This window comes from Halichoerus grypus, chromosome 4 (assembly GCF_964656455.1).
Source record: "Halichoerus grypus chromosome 4, mHalGry1.hap1.1, whole genome shotgun sequence".
Taxonomy (NCBI): Eukaryota; Metazoa; Chordata; class Mammalia; order Carnivora; family Phocidae; genus Halichoerus; species Halichoerus grypus.
This window is the reverse complement of record NC_135715.1, coordinates 155,395,159-155,418,789: the sequence shown is the minus strand read 5'-3', so window position 1 is coordinate 155,418,789 and position 23,631 is coordinate 155,395,159. Positions and strand designations below refer to the sequence as shown.

At 37.4% G+C, this 23,631-nt stretch overlaps 2 protein-coding genes across 7 annotated transcripts in view; one reads left to right on the top strand and one right to left on the bottom strand.

Annotated features, from left to right (window-relative positions):
• Positions 1–17,886, top strand: part of DNAH7 (dynein axonemal heavy chain 7) — a 261,052-nt gene extending 243,166 nt beyond the window's left edge. Inside the window, exons 61-65 of the mRNA XM_078071131.1 lie at positions 3,871–4,101; positions 7,648–7,800; positions 9,401–9,578; positions 13,531–13,634; positions 17,618–17,886. Of these exons, the coding sequence (XP_077927257.1) occupies positions 3,871–4,101; positions 7,648–7,800; positions 9,401–9,578; positions 13,531–13,634; positions 17,618–17,824 (873 nt within the window). The 3' untranslated portion in view covers positions 17,825–17,886. The remainder of the gene's footprint in view (positions 1–3,870; positions 4,102–7,647; positions 7,801–9,400; positions 9,579–13,530; positions 13,635–17,617) is intronic.
• Positions 17,887–18,022: 136 nt separating this feature from the next.
• Positions 18,023–23,631, bottom strand: part of SLC39A10 (solute carrier family 39 member 10) — a 131,414-nt gene continuing 125,805 nt past the window's right edge. For all 6 annotated transcript variants that reach the window (XM_036089411.2, XM_036089409.2, XM_078071132.1 and 3 more), the window contains one exon: positions 18,023–20,795. In XM_036089411.2, the coding sequence (XP_035945304.1) occupies positions 20,637–20,795 (159 nt within the window). In that variant the 3' untranslated portion in view covers positions 18,023–20,636. The remainder of the gene's footprint in view (positions 20,796–23,631) is intronic.

Genomic DNA, 23,631 nt, shown 5'->3' with positions numbered 1-23,631 from the left:
TAAGACTATATTAAGAAAGAGTCACACACTGTCCAGGGCCTGGTGCTTCAGGAAGTGTCTCTGGTGTATGCTGTTTGCACTCTGCTCTTGTGTTGTGGCGGCTCTTTCCCGCAGGTCAGTCTTGTGCAGAGTTCCTCCTTGCTTGCAGTGGGAGTGTTTAGGCCTTTAACTAGGTGTGCTTTGATTTGTTAAAATAAGCCTGATTTAAACAAACAAACAAAAAGCCCGATCTGAAAAAAAAGGAAAAGGGACCAAAAAAAAAAACCTCCAAAGAAACAAACAAAAAACTATAAGATAGTTTTCCAAAGAAAAAGAAAAAAGGAAGCCTGATCCAAAGAAAGAGAAAAGGAAATGAGAAAACAAACAATAACCTATAAGCCTGTTTCCAAAGGGGAAAAAAAAAAGAGCAAGAAAGCCTGGTTCTATTTCCACTAGAACAGTGACTCCTGGGTGGCTTAGTCAGTTAAGAATCTGACTCTTGGTTTTGGTGCTGGTCATGACTTCAGGGTCATGAGATTGCCCCAAGTTGAGTCCGCGCTCAGTGGAGAGTCTACTTGAGATTCTTTCCTCTTCCTTCTCCCTTCCCCTCTGCTTCATCCCCTCTTGTGTGCATGCATGCTCTCTCTCTCTCTCTCTTAAATAAATAAGTAAATAAAATCTATTTCTACCAGAACTGAAGCTGACCCTTTGGAGCACTCTGTGATCAGTTGACTTGGTACATGCAGGGGGCTTGTGTTATTCCTCTGGGGTAGAGGCCTGCTGCCCTGGCTCACAGTCAGACCTTCCAGGGTAAAGATGCACCTGCAGGGTGCAGGGGGCGGGGTTTGGTGTAAGCAGCTCTAGCCTCCACTGCGGGTGCTGTATTGCACACTGAAGTCCAACTGTTCACTGGTGGTTTGGGGGGCAGGGGGGAAATGGCATCACCCTGCTCTCTCCTCTGCAGGGAGGGGAGCTCAGCCTGCTGCTGTTCAGGAAGCCCTCGCAGAAAAGTGAACAGTCTCCCCTCTTGTGTCCCAGACTTCTGTTAAACCCCCTCCCTCAACCTGTCTGTGCCCAGGCCATCCGTACCCCCAGCGCCACAGTGTTTTATCTCTGGCGTGCAGCTGGGAATCACAACTCCAGATTTTAAAGGACCCTGCATGGTGTGGACCCTCTCCCCTCCTCCAGAGGAGAGCCTCACCATGCTGTGTCTGGTGCTGCTTTGTCCCAGAAAGGCAGTTGCACAGTTGCACAGGTACTTGGAGTTTATACTGAAGGACAGCGAAAAGCAGCGGACAGGTTATCTGTCCTCTGTGCGGGCTTCTGTCCCTTGCTGATGAATGACCAACTCAATGGCACGCGGCGGGTCTCTTGTCCTTGGAGAGGCAATATACCCTCTTCCAAAAGTACTCCAGGAAGGGGAACGTTCTCTCCCAGCAAGTGCATTATATCTTATGTCCCCTTTTAATTCCTTAAAAGTGGAAGAATATCAAAGATACTTGGGAAGAGGTTTGATGTCAGAATCCAGTCTAAAATTTTGCCTGTTTTCTAGTCTCTTACTAATTCAACAGCAGCTTATAAAATGACTTATGTTTTTCAAATATTCCAGAATATTTAACCTAGTTTACATAGAAAGTTTCTTTCACATCAGTATTTTATCAGATTACATAATATTTAAAGAATTGCAGTAGTAAATATAAAATGTACAAAAAGGTTGAGGAGAAAAATACAGTTGGCACTTTGTAAACATGCAGCTCCACTTATGAGAGCATGAATGTAAGCGCATGTCAGAGAGTAATCTAAGGCATTAGAATTCAGCATGCCATGGGCACGAGTCAGTATATTTGAATAAAAAATATTTAATCTTGCTCTTCTATTAAGAGATCTTCTCTTGTGCTGTCCCTTTAGCAGATAATGTTCAGTTGTTTGTTTCTTTCATTTTTGAAAGCAGATTAGTCCAAATGGTAAGAGTTCCCTTAGTGAGTAAAATTTTAATAAGAATGTTTATTTGGTCCAGTGAATCATCCCATGAACTGAATTCTAGCTGATCTTTTCACTTTGATGGAATCTCAGAGTAATAATGATAATAGTTAATACTTACATAGTACTGACTGTATGCTAACACTGTTCTAAGTGCTTCGTGTAAAACAGTGTAATGCATTACCTCAGTCCTCTGAGCTAAGGGCTAATTATTCCCACCTTTACAGCTAGAAAACAGACACAGATGATTAGGTAGTTTGCTTAAGGTCAGCTAGTACAATTTCAAGCCAGGACTCAAAGCCAAGCAGTCTGACTCCCACTAGTTTGGCTCCAGAATCTGTGTTCTGAATCATAACGCTAAACTCTTTCTGGATTCTAAAGAATCCAGATAACAAGAGATGATTGGGGTGGGGGGAGGGGAAGTTAAAAGAACGGGATTAGGAGGATCAAATGGTGTGCTATCCTTGATGGAAGAGTCCATGGTACCCCTAGCTCTGGTCTACTGTCAGATGACATTTTCTAATAAGAAAGGAGGAAGACTATTTGGTACGTCCATTTTTACATATGTTAATTCCACTAAAATCAGTTCCTGCTTGAGTTCAAAAGCATATGCACAGACATGAATAAGTAGATCTTTAGGAGTATTAGACACGTGATACACTGGGGTGTGACAACAGGACATTTAGAGTGGCTTTTGGCTTTATTTAAGGTTGATGGGGTATACCACATTACAGAATACATACAACAATGGGTTCATTCCAACAGAAAATGACTCAGAACCAAACAAATAAGTCTAAATACACATGGGGTATCTTCTCAGTATGTAATTAAACAACCTCTTTCAATATCCTCAACCTCAGATTGGTAAGTACAATTATGCTAATGGGTAGGCAGTAGTTCAGTGATTCTACATTGGGTTTACCACAATTCAGAGGCAAAGAGACCAGAACAGCAGAGTTTGGAGAGCAAGTTAACAATGACAAAACTTTTATATTATGTATTTAAAATATCTTTAAAAAACAGAACAGAAAAAAAATTAGAACAAGCATTGGGAGTGTTACTTTTGCAGAGCTCCTGTGTTTATGCCTAAGTGCCAGTAAAGAAACCAGGAAATACAAAATCTGAAATAAGGCTAAATATAATTTCCTAGGGCTGGAAAAATATGAGATATGTTCATTTATATTCTAATTGTGTTTGTTTTCTCTCAACATGCATGCGCAAGTGCATGCACACCCACACATTCATTTATTGTGAGGATTTAAATGGTTTTCCCAAAAAATATAGATTCATTTACACCCTGCCACTATAAACATAAAAAATAAAAATTGAAATGAAATTCCCCTTCCTTTGTTTCAATGTGAATCACTAAAGTCTGCCTTTCTCCATAACTCTTCCAACTGCTTAGAGGAGACGAGCTTATTTTCTTTGCCCTTCTGGTTCAAGGACAAAACTATATCTCTGCTTTTGGCAACCAGTAGGTACCAGAGTTATTGGCAAATATATTTTGTGGCAAGCTTTCTCAAAGCAAGATCAAATTTCCTTCTCCTGGGTGTTAATGTTCATTGTTCCTCAGCCATCCCACCAACATAAATGCTTTTTCTCCCTCTCTCCACAGCATCCACTCCCCCTCTACCCAGGCAGCCCAGTGTGCTGCTCATTTTCTTGCTCCAGACCCTCTTTTGCCTGTGAACAACTGTCCATGCCCTCTTCCTCCCCCGTAACACTGGTTTTCTCCTGAATCCCCACCCTGTGCCTGTTTTTATCACTTCAATCAATCTTGTGTGGAGAAGAATCATTGGTAAAATAGCAGAATAGTACTCATTCTTATAAAATTTACCTTAGGAGTTTTCCTATTCAGCAATTCCTACACCTTTATGAGGATTTCTGATTTTTAGTTTGAATTCTTTACAGTCTCGTTCAGCAGATGCTGGTGCAAAATCATCAGATGAAGTAGTAGATGAGGTTGCTGGTGACATCTTGGGCAAACTTCCCAACAACTTTGATGTTGAGGCAGCAATGAGGAGGTACCCAACAACTTACACTCAGAGCATGAACACTGTGCTTGTCCAAGAGATGGGACGGTTCAATAAGTTGTTGCAGACCATCAGGGAATCATGCATTAACATTCAAAAAGCAATCAAGGTAAGGGGAGATATACCAAAGAAAACTTATTGCAATAACTTATCATTCATTTTACTCAGCAAATATTTATTGAGGGGAGATTGTGTGCAAGCGCTCTTTGTTCTTCATTCTGGGGATAGAAGCAAAATCCCTGCCCTTGAAGAACATATAGGATTCTGGGGATTACAGTTAGTAAGTGGGTAAGGAAGTATGGAGTATGTTAGATAGCATGGTTTGCTAGATAGGATACATGCTAAGAAAACACAAAGGAGTTAGAAAAACCAAACCTTTGCCTTCATAGAGCTTAAGTTTTAAAGATTTATTTATTTGAGAGAGAGAGAAAGAGAGCAGGGAGGGGGAGCAGAGGGAGAGGGAGAGAGAAACTTAAGCAGACTCCGCGCTGAGCCTGACTTGGGGGCTTCATCTCAAGCCACTGAGACAATGATCTGAGCTGAAACAAGGAGTCAAACATTTAACCACTGTGCCACCCAGGTGCTCCCCCCACCATTTTTTAAAAATAAATAACCAATCTTTAATTTTATTTTATTTTTGAGAGAGAGAGGGAGAGAATCCCAAGCAGACTCTACACCTAGTGCAGAGCTGGACGCTGGGCTCAGTCTCCCGACCTTGAGATCATGACCTGAGCTGAAATAAAGAGCCGGACGTTTAACCGACTGAGCCACCTGGCGCCCCCATAGAGCTGAAGTTTTAATAAAGGAGACAAAAATTTAAAAATAAAGATACAATTTTGATAAACGTTAAATTCCATGGAAGAAAAATAAAGGATCAGAGGGTAGAGAGTGATGAGTGGGAAACTCTTTCAGTCATTTTGTGTCAGACAACTCTGAGGAGCTGACTCTTGAGCAGAGGCCTGCACTTAAAGGCAAACCACGGAACATTTGGGCAAAGGATATAGCAAGTGCAAAGAACATGAGAAGAACAAGCTTGGCCTGGTCTGGAAACCCAGTAGGGAAGGGTCTTGTGGCTGGAGTGGAGTGAGCATGGCATGAGGGAAATGGTAGGACAGAGAGAAGCCACAGACTCATAGTGGACTTGTTGGCCATGGTTAAGATCATGAATTTTGTTCTAAAGTGTAAAAGTAAGGGGAAGTCTTCAGAGCATTTTAAGCAATGAAGTGAAATGATCTGTTTTACATTTTTTGAAAGTTCACTCTGACCACTGCAGGAAGGACTGTAGGGGAGCAAGAGAGCCGGCAGGGAGCAATTACGCTATTAAAGTAGTCCAGCTGAGCTTGTTTCTTATAGTAGCATTGGAGGAGGAGAAAAGTGGTTGAATAGGAGCTATTATTGAAAAAGGCATCTACTAGGCTGGTTGTAGTGTCATCTGGCTGGGATGTTTGGCTAAGAAGCATTCAGGACCATGTATTTCTCCTTGACCTGGTTCTTCCTGTATCCTTCCTGGAAGAGAAAGGCCTGGCTTCCAGCATTCTGGGGAAAAGGGGAAAGAGTCCTCAGCATCCAATGTACATTCATTCACTTAATTCCTGACTTCAGGATGGTAATCTGACCCCAACTGAACCTGGCATCCTTCCAGGGATTTCTTAATTTTCCCTTCCAGTTTTCATTCAAAGTAGGTGATGTGCAGATTTGTGGGAGAAGTCCTAGAAATCTGTTTTTGAAACCCAATTTCAATAACCCTTTTCAATTAGCACCATCTTCCGCTCCTCACTTTCACCTAGGGCTGTCAATTCCAAATACTTTTGGGTATTCTGCAGTGATATCTAGTTGCTGCTTAGCTTTCTCCTCTGCTAGATTAGGATCAGGTTATTGCCTGGCTTCAACATCATCTGCCAACAGTCCAAATGCTTTCTAGCGCTCAAAATTGTGTTGTCATTTTGCCTTTCCCTATTTTTTCTGCACTGGGAAGCTTATGCCCTTAAAACATAAATTCTCTTACTGTTGTTTTTAGTGGGTTTGGGAAAGGAGGCAAAGGAAATGTGGGTGTTGAACCCATTAAATTTACTCTAAAATCTTCTCCATATGTTAGTTGGAATAATATTGTCAACTATAAAGAAAAGAGAAATGATGATGCCAACTAGCCCAACTGTAAGATCAATGAGGCAGTAATTTTCAAAGGCCTCAAAGTTTTAACATCTGTCCACCAGTGATTCAAAATGGGATAAGATTGGGGCACCTGGCTGGCTCAGCTGGTAGAGCATGCAACTCTTGATCTCAGGGTTGTGATTTTGAGCCCCATGTTGGGCATAGAGTTTACTTAAATAAATAACAAAATGGGATAAGATCAATTAGACTTCATAAGTGGAACTGAGACTATTTTAAATTTTCAAAGGGCTTCAGGGGCGCCTGGGTGGCTCAGTCGTTAAGCGTCTGCCTTTGGCTCAGGTCATGATCCCAGGGTCCTGGGATCGAGCCCACATCGGGAAGCCTTCTTCTCCCTCTCCCACTCCCCCTGCTTGTGTTCCCTCTCTTGCTGTGTCTCTCTCTGTCAAATAAATAAATAAAATCTTTAAAAAAAATTTTTTTTCAAAGGGCTTCATATAATTTTTCTAATTTTAAAATCATCACTATTCTTTTAAGAAGGCAGGACAGAGATGTATTAGTTTTCTATTTAATAGAGCAGTAAACTAAGTCAAAATTAGGCTGTGAAAACATAACAATAAAAAAAATTAAAACAAAAAAAATTAGGCTGTGATTAAATAGCTAGTGAGTAGCTAAGTATTAAGATTTTCCATGGTGGGCAAACGGGTGAAGGAGGTCAAAAGGCACAAACTTCCAGTTATAAAATAAAAGCCATGGGGGGTGCAATGTACAGCATAATGACTATAGTTAATAATACTGTATTGCAAATTTGGAAGTTGTTGAGAGTGAATCTTAAAAGTTCTCATCACAAGAAAAATATTGTAACTATGTATGGTGACAGATGTTACCCCGACTATTGTGACCATTTTGCAATATATCCAAATATTAAGTTGTATATATGAAACTAATACAGTTGATACTTGAACAACATGGGGGTTAGGGGTGCTGACCCCCATGTAGTCAAAAATCCACATGTAACTCCCAACTTCTCAAAACCTTAACTACTAATAGCCTACTGATGACTAGAAGCCTTGTCCATAACATAAACAGTCAACACATAATTTGTATGTTTTATGTATTATGTACTGTATTCTTACCTTTTTCTGAAATTTTTCAGTATTTCTAGGTTACTTGGTTCATCCATGAGTTTCTTCAAATAGTTACAAATCTCAAAAATTTCAGTGTATTTATTGAAAAAAATCCACATGGACCCATGCAGTTCAAACCCATTTGTTCAAGGGTCAACTGTACGATGTTATATGTCAATTACACCTCAATAAGAAAATTTTCCACAAAAATTTGATTAAAAGTAAAATTGTCAATGTTTTGTAAGGAATAGTTCAATGACTCCATGACTTACTGGCAGCAAAAGAACGTATCTTTTCTGTTTTTGCTATATGACTCAGCTTTAATCACCATCTTAAAGGATAATTATGAAAAGGGTATTTAAGAGAGGATTGTCCAAAATCAGTATTATCATGTTAACCAAAGGTTAAATGTGTTTCAGGGGCTTGTGGTGATGTCTACAGATCTTGAAGAAGTGGTTAGCAGCATTCTGAATGTCAAAATTCCAGGAATGTGGATGGGTAAATCATACCCAAGCCTTAAACCACTTGGGAGCTATGTGAATGACTTCCTTTCAAGACTAAAATTCTTGCAGGTGAGTTCATCTAAATGATCATATATTGTTTCTTTTTATTTCATTTTATTTTATTTTATTTTTTTTAAGATTTTTATTTATTTGCGAGAGAGAGAATGAGAGACAGAGAGCATGAGAGGGAGGAGGGTCAGAGGGAGAAGCAGACTCCCTGCTGAGCAGGGAGCCTGATGTGGGACTCGATCCCGGGACTCCAGGATCATAACCTGAGCCGAAGGCAGTGGCTTAACCAACTGAGCCACCCAGGCGCCCCTATTTCATTTTATTTATCAGGATGCCTAATGTGATATTACTCTCTAGTTTTTCTGTGCATGCCAGGCACGTATGACCACTACTCAGTATTGCATATAATTTATGTAACTGTTACACTAAACTTTCAAAATACTAGTATTGGAAATAGAATCTCTGAAAGCTCCTTTAGGAACAGGTGTTCATATTTAGTAAACTTACACACTCAAGCCAGTGATGCTTGAAGAGAGAAAACAACTGGCTATGTTGATTTTCCCATTAAATACTAAGCATTAAAATAGATTCCTAGAGCACAGCACCTTAGAAAGCCAGGCAAACTATCTCTTCCTTGTCCAGCACTCTTCCAGATCATGAAATCACTAGGCTGCTGGTTCAGCCCAAGACAGTAATAATCTCAATGGCTAATTGTCTTGGAAATGTTGAGTGAGCAGAAGCCGGTCTCCTAATTATCTGGCAATACTGATGCTTAACTATGTTATTAATTATATTCATTACAAGTATTAATTTCCTAGATACTGTTCATAATGCATCAAAAACTGCCTGTGACTTATGTGAAAAACTGCCTGTGAGAAAATTTCTGCAGGGATAAAATGACTCAACTTCCCTTCCATAACACAGGACTTCTGTTATACTAGAGTTGATACTTAAGAAATAAGATTGTTCTTGAAAGATGAAGGTTCTACCTTGGACTCTAACAGGGAAAAGTTCTTCAAATTCATTTGACTTCTATAATTTACTATTTAAAGTCAGTACTCAATTAGCTTATTAAGGTATGATATAAACAGAATTATTTAGGTATCTTGGTATTTATAAAAATCTTAAGATCTCACTACTGTTTCTTTTGGAAGTTCTTTGTGTAATATTGTATTTCCATATGTTGGATTTCATTGTATTTTGGTAAAGTAGGTGGGAAAACTTCTAAAGGAATATTCTACTGGGCACTAATGACTAGAGAGAAAAAAATGGGAAAAATATTACCAGATGTTATAGGGATCTATTCTATTCAACTATGTAACATGATATATTGTGCAACAACATATATTGATCTTCATTATTGTATGGAGCTTTTTGGAAGGAATCATTGGGCACGTATAAAGACATTTACTTCTGCATTAACCCACATTGTGGTACCCTAGCTGGTGCAATGGATATGAAATTGAAGTCAGAACAAACACTGAATAAGCAGCTTTTTAAAACCTTGACAGTATAGCTTTTTATTCCTCGAAGTGTTAGCTCATTTATTAGTCTACCTAAAAGATAATAGGGGGAGTCTTTGGGGGTAAATTTTATTAAGCAGTGTTGAAATCAAAGTTGAAAGTTCTAGCCTTAGAACACATGTGCTTTGACACCACAGCAATGGTATGAAGTTGGCCCTCCTCCAGTCTTCTGGCTTTCTGGCTTCTTCTTCACACAAGCCTTCCTGACTGGTGCCCAGCAGAACTACGCCAGGAAATACACCATCCCCATTGATCTTCTTGGGTTTGACTATGAAGTGATGGAAGACAAAGAGTATAAGCATGCTCCAGAAGATGGTAAGTGCAGTGACAGAATGAGTTGGCTTATATCTAGGTACTGAACAGACATGACATTCTTGCTTACTTTGCTCAACTGTTAAAATTTTAATCATCATGTATGTTACTCTCAAATAGTTGAGACAAGAAATTCCTATCAACATGCAATATACTTTACAATCTGTCATCTTAAAAACAAATCAACAAAGAATTCCAACGTCTTAATATCCACATCCCCTCAGCTACTGTCCCATGTCTCTCTCTCTTTTATAGCAAATGTCTCCAAAGAATTGTCTTTACATGCCCTCTCCAGGTTCTCACTTCCCAATTGCCATCTACCTCTCATCCTCTCCAATAAACTGATGTTCTTCTCTTCAGAGTTAGTAATGACTTCCGTATTGGCAAATCCCATGAATTCAGTCTTCATCTTAAACTCTTAGCACTTCCTACCAGTTGACATCACTCTCCTAGAGACATCCTTCTCCCTTTGTTTCTCCTGATTCTCTCACTGGATACATTCATGCTTCTTTGCTAGCTTTTCCTCCTCTAAAAATTGGAGTGTCCAAGGACTTAATCCTGGGACTGTTGCTCTTTTCTTATATTTTTATTCCTAACACACTCAGAATGGGCATATTGTTGAATGCCTGAAGGGCATGTAACAACTTTCTACTAAGGTGTTTAGTTTATTGTTTCTTCAATTATATCAGCCTTTAAAATAATACATTCTGTGTACAGCTCACTATAATACATGTTGTAAAAGATATCAATAAATAGATATTCCCCCACCCTAATAAAAGTCAAAATATAGATTAGCAATATACCAAGAAGGATAAATAATTTGGTTCCAATTAAGTTGGGTAAAAGAAAATCAGAGGAGGGGTATGCAGTTGCTCTGTATCACTGTTGGGTTCCAGAATTCTCCCATTATACACAGGTGGAAACTAAGGCTCAGGAAAGTTAACTAACTTGCCCAAGGTCTCTCAGCCAACAATGGGAAGAGTTGGCCAAACCCCAGGAGATCTGACTCTTACGCTTCACTAGCTGCTTTCTCTAAGGCCTGCTGAGTATTTTTATAGAAGTACAAGTTTGAAAATATTATCACATTTCTCAAGGAAAGTTTCTTGAAGAAGCTATGGTTGATTCTTAAGTATTGCAAGATTTTTTTTTTCTAAATTCTTATATCATTATGATAAAAGGCAGGGAAGATGGCATTTTGATTGAAGGCTAGGTAGTATTGAGGTCCCTCAGAGTTATAGGTTTTTGAACTCAGTAAAAAATAGAATTACTAAGAGCATTGCCTGAAGTTTTATAAACTAGTTAATATTTAAGATAAAACTACTGAATTGCCAATCATTATACACTGAACTTAGACATGGTACAAGGTCATTGGTATTTCTTTTTACAGTGATTTACTAATTTAACCCACAACTGCTCTTATTCAAGATCTAAATATATTAAAATCCAAAATTATCTGGAAAATAGTGGAACAGATATCAAGTACAATTTAAGGATTAATAAGGACCATTTAGTGTTCTGAGATCATGTAGTAAAGAGTAACCATCAGTTAAATAAACCATTTCACTGAATACTAAAATATCAGCCAAGGTTTGATTTATAATAGCTGGTAGACAGTCACTAATTTGTGAATGTTTGTTTTGGACACACACACACACACACACACCCAGACACACACATACATTTTCACCAATAAACACAGATATCCACAATATAGCATTTTTTGTCATTCCTGTTTTTTCCTTCCAACTTAGCTAACTATCAAAATAAAATGAGATTCCATGGAATGATTTGGAGCAATGGACTTTTCCCAAGGAACACCTTTCTTATGGGACCCTCACGGGAGGAACCCAGATCACACCTGGGAAAAGCTTGACCTAGACTATTGTTCCCCCCCGCAGTTTATCTCTACCATTCCATCAGCCTGTCTCTTTCATACACACTTTAGTGTGTTGCTTGTTTCTGGGTTCTGGGGTTCACAAAGAAGTCAACCTTATTTACCTAAGATTAAATTAAACTTAATGAAAAAGGTCACTCTTAAGAGTGACTTGTAAAGTGGCCACCATGCCACTGTAAATTTGCATAGATTTGGAATCATACATTCTAGCTGTACTTGCTAAGATTCCTCTTATCTGAATTATTAGTACTAATGGGGAACTCAGAATCCCCAGTGAAGGGCATTACACAGCAAGGAGGCAGAAAATGGTGAAGAGAGGAGCTGAAGAAGCCCTAGCTGACACTGTATGCCGACCACATCCTAGATGGCAAAGGTCTGGCTAGTGTAGGAGCGGTTCTGAACCAGGACCCAGTTAACATCTACCTATCCTTTTAGATCTTGTGTCTTCCCTATGGTCCGTATGGGAAATACATAGGAAAGAGTAACGTGTTTCCTATACACATTTCCTATAAAATTGTTGCTGGGTTGGAGTTAATTTTATCCTTATTGCCACTTTTCTTAGGTGTTGAAATGAACTGTTCACTTTTTCTGACATTATCTTTCTTCCCCAAGTGAGGAATAGATAATCTAATTGGTTAGAATCAGAGATTTACTGGGCCATGCTTACAAGTCAGTGGGGCAGGGTATTAAACGGCTCTCTGGACCTCTCTGTAGTCTTCTGTTTCCCTGTTCCCATCTATTACTGTGGCTGCCCTGCAGGCCTTGGATCTGGCTGGAAAGATTAGCATGTAGGATGTGGTTACAGACCATCCTCTCTCCCTCAGGCAGGTCTATCCCCAACATTGCTCCAGGCTCAAGGTGCATTTTGCAATTTAGCTTTACCAGAGTAATACTTGAAAAGTTACTGGACAAGTGCTTTGCCCGTTAATAAAACTGATACTTTATTCCAACTATTCTTTCCATCAGTTAAAACCTAGAGAGGAGAAAGTCTTCCTCCCCCTCAACATCCATCACTGGATTATCCACATGTGGCTTTTAAAATTAAATTGTAATTAAAGTCCCTCAGTCACACTAGCCATGTTTCAGGTCTTGAATAGCCAGTGGCTACCATATTAGAAAGTACAGATATAGAATATTTCTATCAATCATCACACAAAGTCCTATTGGACAGCACAGCCCATGTGGATTTTTATATACAACTTTACGAAGCGCTTTTGGCGATATTAGCTGATTTGACTCTAACAACTCTACAAGGTAGACAAAGTAGGCATTTTCAGTTTTCCAGTTGTTCTCAGAGGACCAAACAGGCCTAAAGTTAAAAGACTTGCTCAACGTCACACAGAAAATTAGGAACTAAGACCTAGGTCTAAGTTCCACATTGCTTCCCTTCACGTCTGTGCAACCATTACGATGAAATGTTTTCATGTGCATATACCTATATTCAATTTGTGAGGCTTTATACAAAAGGACAAAAGGATCGGAGTTTCAGTGATTTCCTAATTTGTGTTCTTCTTCAGTGGATAGTGTATGACATTACGTTCCAGAGGGAGTTCATCCTTGTGTTCTCTCACACAGACTAAGGAGACATCTAGGAGTGAGAATAAATTCTAGAAGGGGAAGAGAGAAATAACTTTCACGATATTAGAGATCTGAGCAAGGATATTCTCTTCACATGCTGCCTAGAAGCCACTGGATCCCTTACAACTACATTAAGAATTTTTCTTGCAGATTCCATGGCCTCTCACATTATAATCACTGGCCAATTAAAAATATAAATCTGATACTGTTCACCCAGACTGAGAATTTCCCATAGACTAATTTAAAATTTTTTTTATTTTCCACATTAAATCTTATTATTGAATTAACTAGGCAAAGTATAGATATTCTTAGAATATGGATGTTAAGATGAAGCATTCAGAATATTGCTTTTATTTTAGAACAAGGCTTAGGCTGCTGACCTAGTACCCTCTGCAGAGCACTCACTTATAGGAATTTCAGATTCAGAACTTAATCAATATGCATATTTAAACAGGTGTATTAACCTGCTTCTTTTATATTTAGGTGTTTTCATTCATGGATTATTTTTGGATGGAGCTTCCTGGAATAGAAAGATCAAGAAACTTGCAGAATCACATCCCAAAATTCTTTATGATACAGTGCCTGTGGTTAGTATTTAATATACCAATACAGGGGCAGGGGGATGCTATTTTTATACACACACACCCCCCCACACACAGTCATTCCCATTCACGGTAATTATGTTTTATAAAGTTCCTGCCAGCACTGAATTAGTGAATGCTGAACCACAGCTCCTAGTAGAAATACAAGGTTAAGTTTCTACGATCCTCTGTTCACATTTTTGTTAACCGATCAAGACATAAACTCGTTTTGTGTTTGTTTAAAAATGCCATATTTAATATATACTTTTGATTCATTAACATTGAACTCATGGACAACAGCACTGTAACTCATGCCCGGATGAACCTTATAGTATTTCCTCCGTAAGGCCCATCTCAGCCTTCTTGCACTCAGAACACTAGATAGCACCAGAGCACTACATTTAAGGGCCATTTTAAACAGGGAAATCACTAAAACAAACAAGCAAACAAAAAAATGCAAAAAACTCCTTTTAAATAACCTATCAAGGAAACTTGTTTCCATTTACGAGAGGTGAAATCGAAAAACAGAATGTCACCAGGTTCAACCTCAGCTGGGAACGTACTTGTTTGGTGGCTCACATTTTTTGAGGCTCTGAGCATGCCTGTGAATGATCATAAAACAGAGTATTGGTTTTAGAATGATGAATAAATTTCAGTGATAAGCAGATTTGCAAATACAGAATCCAGGAAGAATGAGGATTGACTGTATATATGTATTCACATACGCATATATACATAGATATTTGTATTTCTTACATATACCTTGACCTAAAAATACTTGTAGACTAAAAGATTACTATATGAAAACCATCCACATAAAAATGTTTGTTTGCTAGGAACCTATCTTCAGCATGGGCCACCTAAGCTATGGAAGATATTGTTTCCATCTGTTACTGCATCATGAGAAAATGCCTAGATAGATTTTCGCACACTTGGAAAGGCCTGTCTGGGATGGTGTGATAAAATATAGGCTGTAGATTTACCTGTATTGTTTGTGGGACACTGGGAGCAGCTTAGGCAAAAATCCTAACAGGTTCAGTGAGGGATCAGCTAACAGCCAATTCCACAAAACCTGCCCTATATGCTAAGATACTATGTATGGACAGAGAGTTTTAAATAGGAAACCCAAATTCAAAGTCACAGGGCAAACGTTTACAATTTCAGGAGCTGATTAGAATTTTTCTTCTATTACATGGAAAGTCTTTTAAGGTAGTTTGCAATGAATACAAAGGGATTTGTAAGTGGATGATTCTCTTGAATAAGTAAGTCACTTAGAAAAATTCTCATTAAGAAAATGCGTTCTTGGCTAAAGTGAAATATACTCACCTTAAGTGTTGTTGAGTCCTTGTATTTAACTGTATCCGAAAAACTGCTTTATGGATTCCACAATAATGTGGAAGAAACATAGACTAGCATCCCTATTAACACATTCATACAATTTATTTTGACCTGAGAAACCTAAAAGAGGGCTCTCAACAGTGGGGCTATCAAGCCATTATCCCCTCAAGGATTGCTGCTACTGTAGTGGAAAAAGGAATTCAATTAGATTTTAAAACAAAACACTATTTTATCTTTATGACCGTAGTTTGTTCTTTACTCTTAAATTCAGAGATCAACTTGCCCCACATCATTTTTTTGGGGGGGGGCGATTGGTTAGGTTAGGTTTAACAGTGCTTAATATTTTAGGAACTTGGCTAATGACTTTCTAAAAATAAAGTGGGTATTTAAACAGCACAGTGTATGTAATAGCTCCTTTAAAATAGTCACCTAAAATGGCAAGGTGATCTAAGTTCTAGAATCACTGACAAAATCCTTTCAGATTTTTTTTGAGATTTGCCTTTATTAAATTAATATGGTGACATGATTATCAATGGTAGTGGTTCCCTTTATGATTTTGTTGTTGTTAAACAGTCAAAAGTCATCCCCAGGTAAGTATGGTGAAGAGGTGAAAAATACATGGATAACATGTTTCTTGAGAGGTGAAAATAATTATTTTTTCTCATTTAGTTGGCTCTGAAAATAGTTCTGAGCACACTTAGAGCACTAAAAAAAGTTCTGAGCAAAATGCCTACAAATAAACTTACCCAAGTAAGTGAAGGACCTATACTGTGAAATTGAAAACAACACAAATGGAAAGCCATTCCACGCTTATGGGTCAGAAGAATTAGTAGTTAAAATGTCCATACTACCCAAAGCAATCTATGGATTTTATGCAATCCCCATCAAAATACCAACAGCATTGTTCACAAAACTAGAATACCAAAATTTGTATGGAACCATAAAACACCCCGAATAGCCAAAGCAATCTTGAGAAAAAAGAACAAAGCTGAAGACATCACAATTTCAGATTGTAAGATATCCTACAAAGCCACCTAATCCAAATAGTATGGTACTGGCACAAAAACAGACACACAGATCAATGCAGATATAATCCCATATTTATATGACTAATTAATCTACAGTGAAGGAGGCAAGAATATACAATGGGGGAAAAGACAGTCTCTTCAGCAAAAGGTGCTGGGAAAATGGGACAGCTACATGCAAAAGAATGAAACTGGACCATTTTCTTACACCATACACAAAAATAAATTCAAAATGGATTAAAGACCAAAATATGGGACCTGAAACCATAAAATAGAAGAAAACATAGGCAGTAATCTCCTCGGCATTGGCTTTAGCAACATTTTTTCTAGATAGGTCACCTAAGGCAAGGGAAGCAAAAATAAGCTACTGGGACTACATTAAAATAAAAAGCTTTTGCATAGTGAAGGAAACCATTAACAAAAGAAAAAGGCAATCTACTGAATGGGGGAAGATATTTGCAAATGATTCTATCCAATAAGGGGTTAATATCCAAAATACATAAAAAACATATAACTCAAGAGCAAAAAAACAATTAATTAAAAAATGGGCAGAAGACCTGAATAGACAGTTTTCCAAAGACCAGCTACAGATGGTAAACAGAAACATGAAATGATGCTCTTCATCACTAATCATCAGGGAAATGCAAATGAAAACCGCAATGAGTTACCACCTGACACCTGCCAGAATTGATAGAATTAAAAAGACAAGTGGAGAAAAAGGAACCCTTGTGCACTGCTGGTGGAAATGCAAACTAGTGCAGCCACTGTGGAAAACAGCATGGAGGTTCCTCAAAAAATTAAAAATAGAAATAAATACCGTATGATCCAGTAATTCCATTACTGGGTAAGATAAACGGAAACAACAGTCAAGATATGGAAGCATACCAAGAGTCTATCAACAGCTGAGTGGATAAAGATGTGGCTATATATAAAATATTATATGTAGATGTATATCAATGTATATACATAATATTATATAGAATATTTTTCAGCCATAAAAAAGAATGAGATCTTGCCATTTACAACAACATGGATAGACCTAGAGGGTATAATGGTAAGTGAAAGAAGTAAGAAAAAGACAACCACATGATTTCGTTCATGTGGAATCTTAAGAAATAAAACAAATGAAGAAATGGAGACAAAAAAACCCCCAGACTCTTAAATACAGACAGCAGATTGGTGGTTGCTAGAGGGGAAGTGGGAGATCGAGGGGAGGGTGGATGAAATAGATAAAGGGGATTAAGATAGATATACAAAGTTCCATTATATAATAAATGAGTACAGAGATGAAAAGTACAATATAGGGCATATATATAGTAAGATTGTAATAACATTATTTAGTGACATTTGGGGAGTTTACTTACTTGATGAGCACTGAGTGATGTACAGAATTGCTGAATCATTATGTTGTACACCTGAAACTAATTAACAATTATACTTCAATTTTAAAAAAGTGCTAATACAAATTAAATGTTTTGAACAATAGCAGTACTGCTAACAAAAATAAAATCTATTTGGGCCACAGAAATTTGCAGACATAGAAGTGAACATATCCTATTAGGTTCAAATGTAAATATAACAAACACTCTTGACTTAAAAAAACTTCTTTTATGCACTTTCTTCCAGATGTGGCTAAAGCCCTGTAAGAGGGTAGATATACCAGAACGACCAAGTTATGTTGCTCCATTGTATAAGACAAGTGAGCGGAGAGGAACATTATCCACCACTGGTCATTCTACAAATTTTGTTATTGCCATGACTCTTCCCTCTGATCAACCCATGGAGCACTGGATTGGACGGGGTGTAGCGTTATTATGTCAACTTAATTCGTAATTCGAAGACACAATTTCCCTGTTCCTATTTCTTGTTAGATGGCTGGGAAGAAAATATAAACAATTTGGTTTAAGTCAATTTCACTTAAAGCTGTACTTAATTATAAATTTATGTGCAAATGCAACCTATATTTTTAAAATGACGCCTACTTCAGTGTAAGGAAGTGTTCTGAAATAAAGACTAAAGAAAACACACTGGTGTATTTGCTCTTTTTGAATAACTTTATTTTGGGAGAGTTCCATAAGCATTAGGAACATACATAAAATGACACACCACTGTTGACAATGAAAAAAACAGCATTTGATCATTTCCAGCTTTATAAATTTTTAAAAAAATGATTCAGTTACAACAACAAAAAAAAAGTTTAGATATTTTAGCAAGTATCACCTTGCAGGACCATAATCATATTTAAGCCACTGACTTACTGTTAATGGAAAAAATTCACACTGCATCTAGTTACTATAGTATTTCTACGCATAATCACAGCTGATTGAATGCAATGTGATATACACCAAAATTCGTATGGATGTCACACAGTGACAGCATTGTACAAGTAACATGAATGACCTCCAACAAACACAAGTTAAATTAGACTGGTCAAGCTAAATGGAATGTTGGAGCCAAACAGAAATGTAGTGGAATTCAGATTGTCTAGTAAGACTTGAAACTATACACTAGAATGATGTGGAAACTAAATACTGGTGGAACCCTAACAAAATACTAGCAGCAACTGTTACAGCCCTCTTAATAGGTTAAAAAAATCTAGCAGATGAAGGTAATACCACTTTTTTAGAGAATATAAAACTTCATATACTTCAGCAGAACTTGTTTGCTTTAAACCAGACCTTTAAGACTGGGAATATATTCCAACTGTTGCTTTTCAAAAAAGGTTTAAAATTAAGCAGATTTAATGCTGGAATGCAGAATCCTCCTTGGGTATAAAAATGCAAAAAGGAACTAGAAATATATCTTGGTTCAGAAAGCAAGATATTTTAATCACTTGAAGTTGGCAGTACTAAATAAAATATCAGCACCTTGTAGCTAGGTTGCTTGAAGGGCCAAGCAATGAGATGAGGACTGTGCTAATTCAGTGCCCAATGCTGAAAATATTTTATGTAGAAAACGCCTACTTATTACAGGAGGCCATGGAGAAAGCCAGAAGTAATTTTTCAAATTCAGGCATAAATTAAGAAAAGAACACCTCAGCTTCCTTGCTTACAGCATAAAGAAGAAACACTGGCAAGACTCTTACTACCTGGATACATGTGCTACGCTCAGTTTTATTTTTTTAAAGTTCACGAAGAGGAAAGTTGCTGAGAGAAGGAGGGCTAAATGCAAACACTTTAAATGGAATGGAAGGAGTTTGGCTCTTAAATATTTGAGCAGTAAGATTTTTAAAGCAGCTGCATTGGTAGCCAAGCGGATTAAAACAAAGCTGCCTGCACATAGTTCAAATACACTTTACCGGGCATAAATGAAGACCATGTGGCACAAGACGTAAACAGAAAGCTACATGCAATATGACTAGTACTACAAATTATTAGGTCAAAATTCAGGATAAACATGGCTTGCACTTCTCACAAATCACTCAATTATGCTAGAACAGGGCACCTCTAAGAGACTAGTCCCTATCAGGCACCAATAGCATATCTTGGCACAGAATGATCAAGTGATTTCATCTGCATTATTTAAGTGTATCTTTCAAGTCACTTGGTACCATGATAGCCATGGTACCGATGGAGATTATCCTTATAGCCATTTTAATTGACATGTAGAGATTATGGACATGGTAAACTTGGGTTTTCTGCCTTACCTTCCTGCCAGTCACAGCACGTGCTCTAGGTTCCAAAACCAAACTGGTAAAGCAATGCATACATTTAGAACTTAAATTTCCCAAATAACTGGTTAGTACTGTTAAAATAGGAAAGCTGAATATTTCGGCCATGTTTGGGTTCGTCTTTTTTCTGATATTTCCTAGAGGGTCACACTTTTAACAAAAAAAAACATTTTACTACATGCTCCAACTCCCTACCCCCTCCAAAAATCCCAAAAAACAAAAACAAAATTGAAGTTTGAAAGAAAAAACACCCAAACACCAAGTATAATATTAATACAAAGAACCATTATGAATCTTTCATTAAACTGAAGCTCACACAAACATACAATCACAAAGTTCAGTAGTTTAGGCTGCAAGTTTAAACACTATGCCAATATATACAAAAATAGTAACTCTAGATTCAAGAATAAGGGCTTTTCCCAATGCTAAATTCATACTCTAATGCAGCCTGAGCTCTCCTCTAGTTCCTACAGCCTACTTTATGCAGTTTCAAAATTGTATCAAGTTGATCCCCATTACCTTAGGTATATATGTAACTGAATTAAAGGACACTACAATTCATTTTTAGCACAAAGAAAAGTCTGCCCGAAGTCCATTTAAAATATTTTTAAAGTTTAAATGATTTTTTGGTTCAATTTCTATTTCTGCATAGCCACAGAAGTTTCTACTACCAAAGAGACTACTTTAGTGTTTTATATGATTATTTTTTTAAAAGTCTTAATCAAACCTATATCAACATTGGTTCATGGAGTCCCATTTTCTCCTTTATCACAAGCTTTATATTTTTAAAAGACCCCTTCACACAGGGAAAAGCAGTACTGAGCACCAGTCTTTTTGTGGTTAGGCTCAAATCTATGGAACTTGTAAGTAGTGCAAGCCACTGACTTTTCTTTGAGCAATGTGCATACAGTACTAGGAACAGATGCAAGGCTGCATGGTATCATTCTCGTAATCCACAATGATTACTGGGAATGGTTAAAACTGGAGGTCAAACACAATTTTGTCTTCATAGAGGGCAATCACCAGCATAATGGCAAATCCGAACAGCAATCCTAAATTCTGAAGAATGAATTGCCCCACTGGACAAAAGCCATGTTCTTCATTGTCACCATCACCATGCAACATTTCTGGAAGCTGGGAAAAAAAACAAACAGATACTTACAAGCAATTTTGTATAATACTCTGCTTATTTTTTTTACATTCTTCTACTTTAATGAATAAAGCATAACTACAAATAAAATTATTCTATTAAACATAATGCTAACCATAACACATATTTTGTCCAAACGTTGACAAGGTTTATGCTCTAGCTATGTAATAAGTACTAAATCTGTTCCCTTCTAAACCCTGAACAAATGCAAATATATGCATTAGCCATTTTCTAAAGTTACCGTCCACTGACCTTGTCATTTGCTTTATGTTGAAGTATAAGACAATTTATTATTTCCAATAAAACTCTCCAGGAAAGACCACCACATTTACTGATCTTAAAAGCACTGAAAACATAAGATTCTTTGGGGAAATACCTAATTCAAGACTTTTCATTTCTTTACCCTTTCCATTTAAAATTCTCATATCCAGCTGCACATGAGAGCAAGGACAGACATTTACAGACGATTCCTAATTGGTTGTCTCTATGCCCTTGAGCCGTTGTTTTCCTTGCAATAGAGAAAATAGCCTCTCAAAGCTATCCAGCCGGACCACCACCAAGTGGTGCACCCTGCCTTCCCAGGGTCCTCTATTTCTCCTAATCGTGATACAATTTCAAAAACCTGAATGTTTCCAACACCTTTAAAAGCACAGTTCATTGAAGTTTATAGTTCAATTTCTAAAGCATAAGCATATACTATTACATTTAAGAATAATGCATAGTTCAAAGTGTAAAACTTAAGTCTTAATTTAAGTAAATAAGATTTGTTAAAAAAATGAATGTGCATTATTAAAAGCATAAAGTCTTTCCACCCATATCTAATCAAAATTGTGAAAGAACTGCTACTTCCATGTTTCATTTTCTTGTTTCCCGTGTATTGCAATTTTCAAGTTTGCAATCATCAGAAAGATGACACTGATATGCTACTCTCTTAGACACTAAGCTTTACTCCAAACAATATCTTGGTGCTTTTCGGTTCAGAGGGGAAAAGTGTAGTATTAAGAACATAATGCCTGCCTAGGAAAAAACACTATTGTTCATTATTAAATAATGAGTACAATTAATCCAACTACCATATTCTGACATTTGTTACAGTACATTTAACAATCTCCTGAGGGTCCTATTTAAGAACTACTTCATGCTGGCCATCTATTTTGTTCAAAAGTCTATGGCAGTAGTACATAATGGCTAATGGAGGCTACTGTTCTTTTCGAGCAGAGTTAAGTAATTGTGACAGGAAGGACTATAGACAGCAGAGCTGATTAACTGTGATAGAGACTACATGGGCTACAAAGCCTAAGTATGTACTATCTGTCCCTTTACAGAAAGTTTGCTAACCTCTGGTTAATGGATTAAAACTAAACCTGGCAACTTCCTACCTGTGGTTCTAGTAAGAAGACTATTTTATCTTTTCTCCTTTCCTCAAGTTTTCATTATGACAAAAACTTTTAAATCTGGCTTTCCTTAACACTGACGCATAAGTAACACATACAGGATGTTTCACAGATATACCCCCTCTAGATATATGTACATACCAGCCAGAAGAGGCACTATGCCTTTCCCCATTCAATTCTATCCTGAATGCCCATACCCGTATTTGTTGATCGTAACCACAGCGAAGAGCCAGCCGTACCTACTGGTATGATCATACCTGTTAAAATGCAACAGTGCTTCCAAGCTGGTTGATAAAACAGCTGCTATGCAAAGCCCTTAAAACCAGGTGGATACTTCCACCTGGATGTCCTAAAGATATCTCAAACTAAAACTTCTGATACTGTTGCTATCATATGAATGACTGTAAATGAATGAACACCTCCTCTCTATAGCCAAAGTGGTCTTTCTAAAACAAAAATATGAGCATGTCATTGTTGCTTAAACCTTGTAATGGTTCCTCAAATTTTACAAGATAAATTCTCATTTTTTATAGCACTACATTTTGTGTGACTGTCATGATCTGGCCAACATCTACCTGATGACTATGGATGTAATTTCTTAATCCATTTTTTCCATTTAATATGAGAAAAAAAATAATTTCAGTGCCATTAAAATCCCAAAATATACGTGGGTAGTTTTTCTTCTTGGATGTCTAGGGTGTTTCCAATGTAATTATAACATTATAAATGCTACTGTAAAAATACTTTAATACAGTTTTACTTTTGTTTGCTTGCTTGTTTTCTTAGCAATAGTCATGTTAGGTTATTTTCTCAGGATATAGTTCCAGGAATAGACTCACTGGTTAAAGGAATGATGCTATTCATTACTCTGCTTTCTCATATGCCCTTTCCTCTTGCTTCTAATAAACTCTTCTATAGTTTTTACGACTCAGCTCAGATCTCCCATTCCAGAAAAATTTCCCTCATTTATTTCCCCCATTTTTTAGCCAGCCCCTCTCCATAGTTCCACAAACATGGTGCACTACTCTATCGTAACCCATTATCAAAAGAATTCTAATTAATGTCTACTTTGCTTCTTCATTAGACTGTTAATCCTTACTGTAAAGATTACCTTTGTTCTTTTTACATCTTTAGCTTCCTAGCATAAGAATTAGCTCATTTATTTTTCATTCAACTAATTGTAAATTACTTCTCTAGTAGTAAATGAAATACTACCAGAAAAGCTTGCCCTCCCAGAACGGACATCCATGTGGGGCACACAGTGAGCTCAATAAATAAGTAAAATGTTTAGTGTGTTATTAATAGATCAAGATCCAAGTGCAAAGGAGAAAAAAAAATGAAGTAGGGATAGAAGATGTAAAATGTTGGGGTAGAAGTTGAAATTTTAGATGGGAAGCCTCATGAGGAGAGAGGGAGCTAGCCAGGA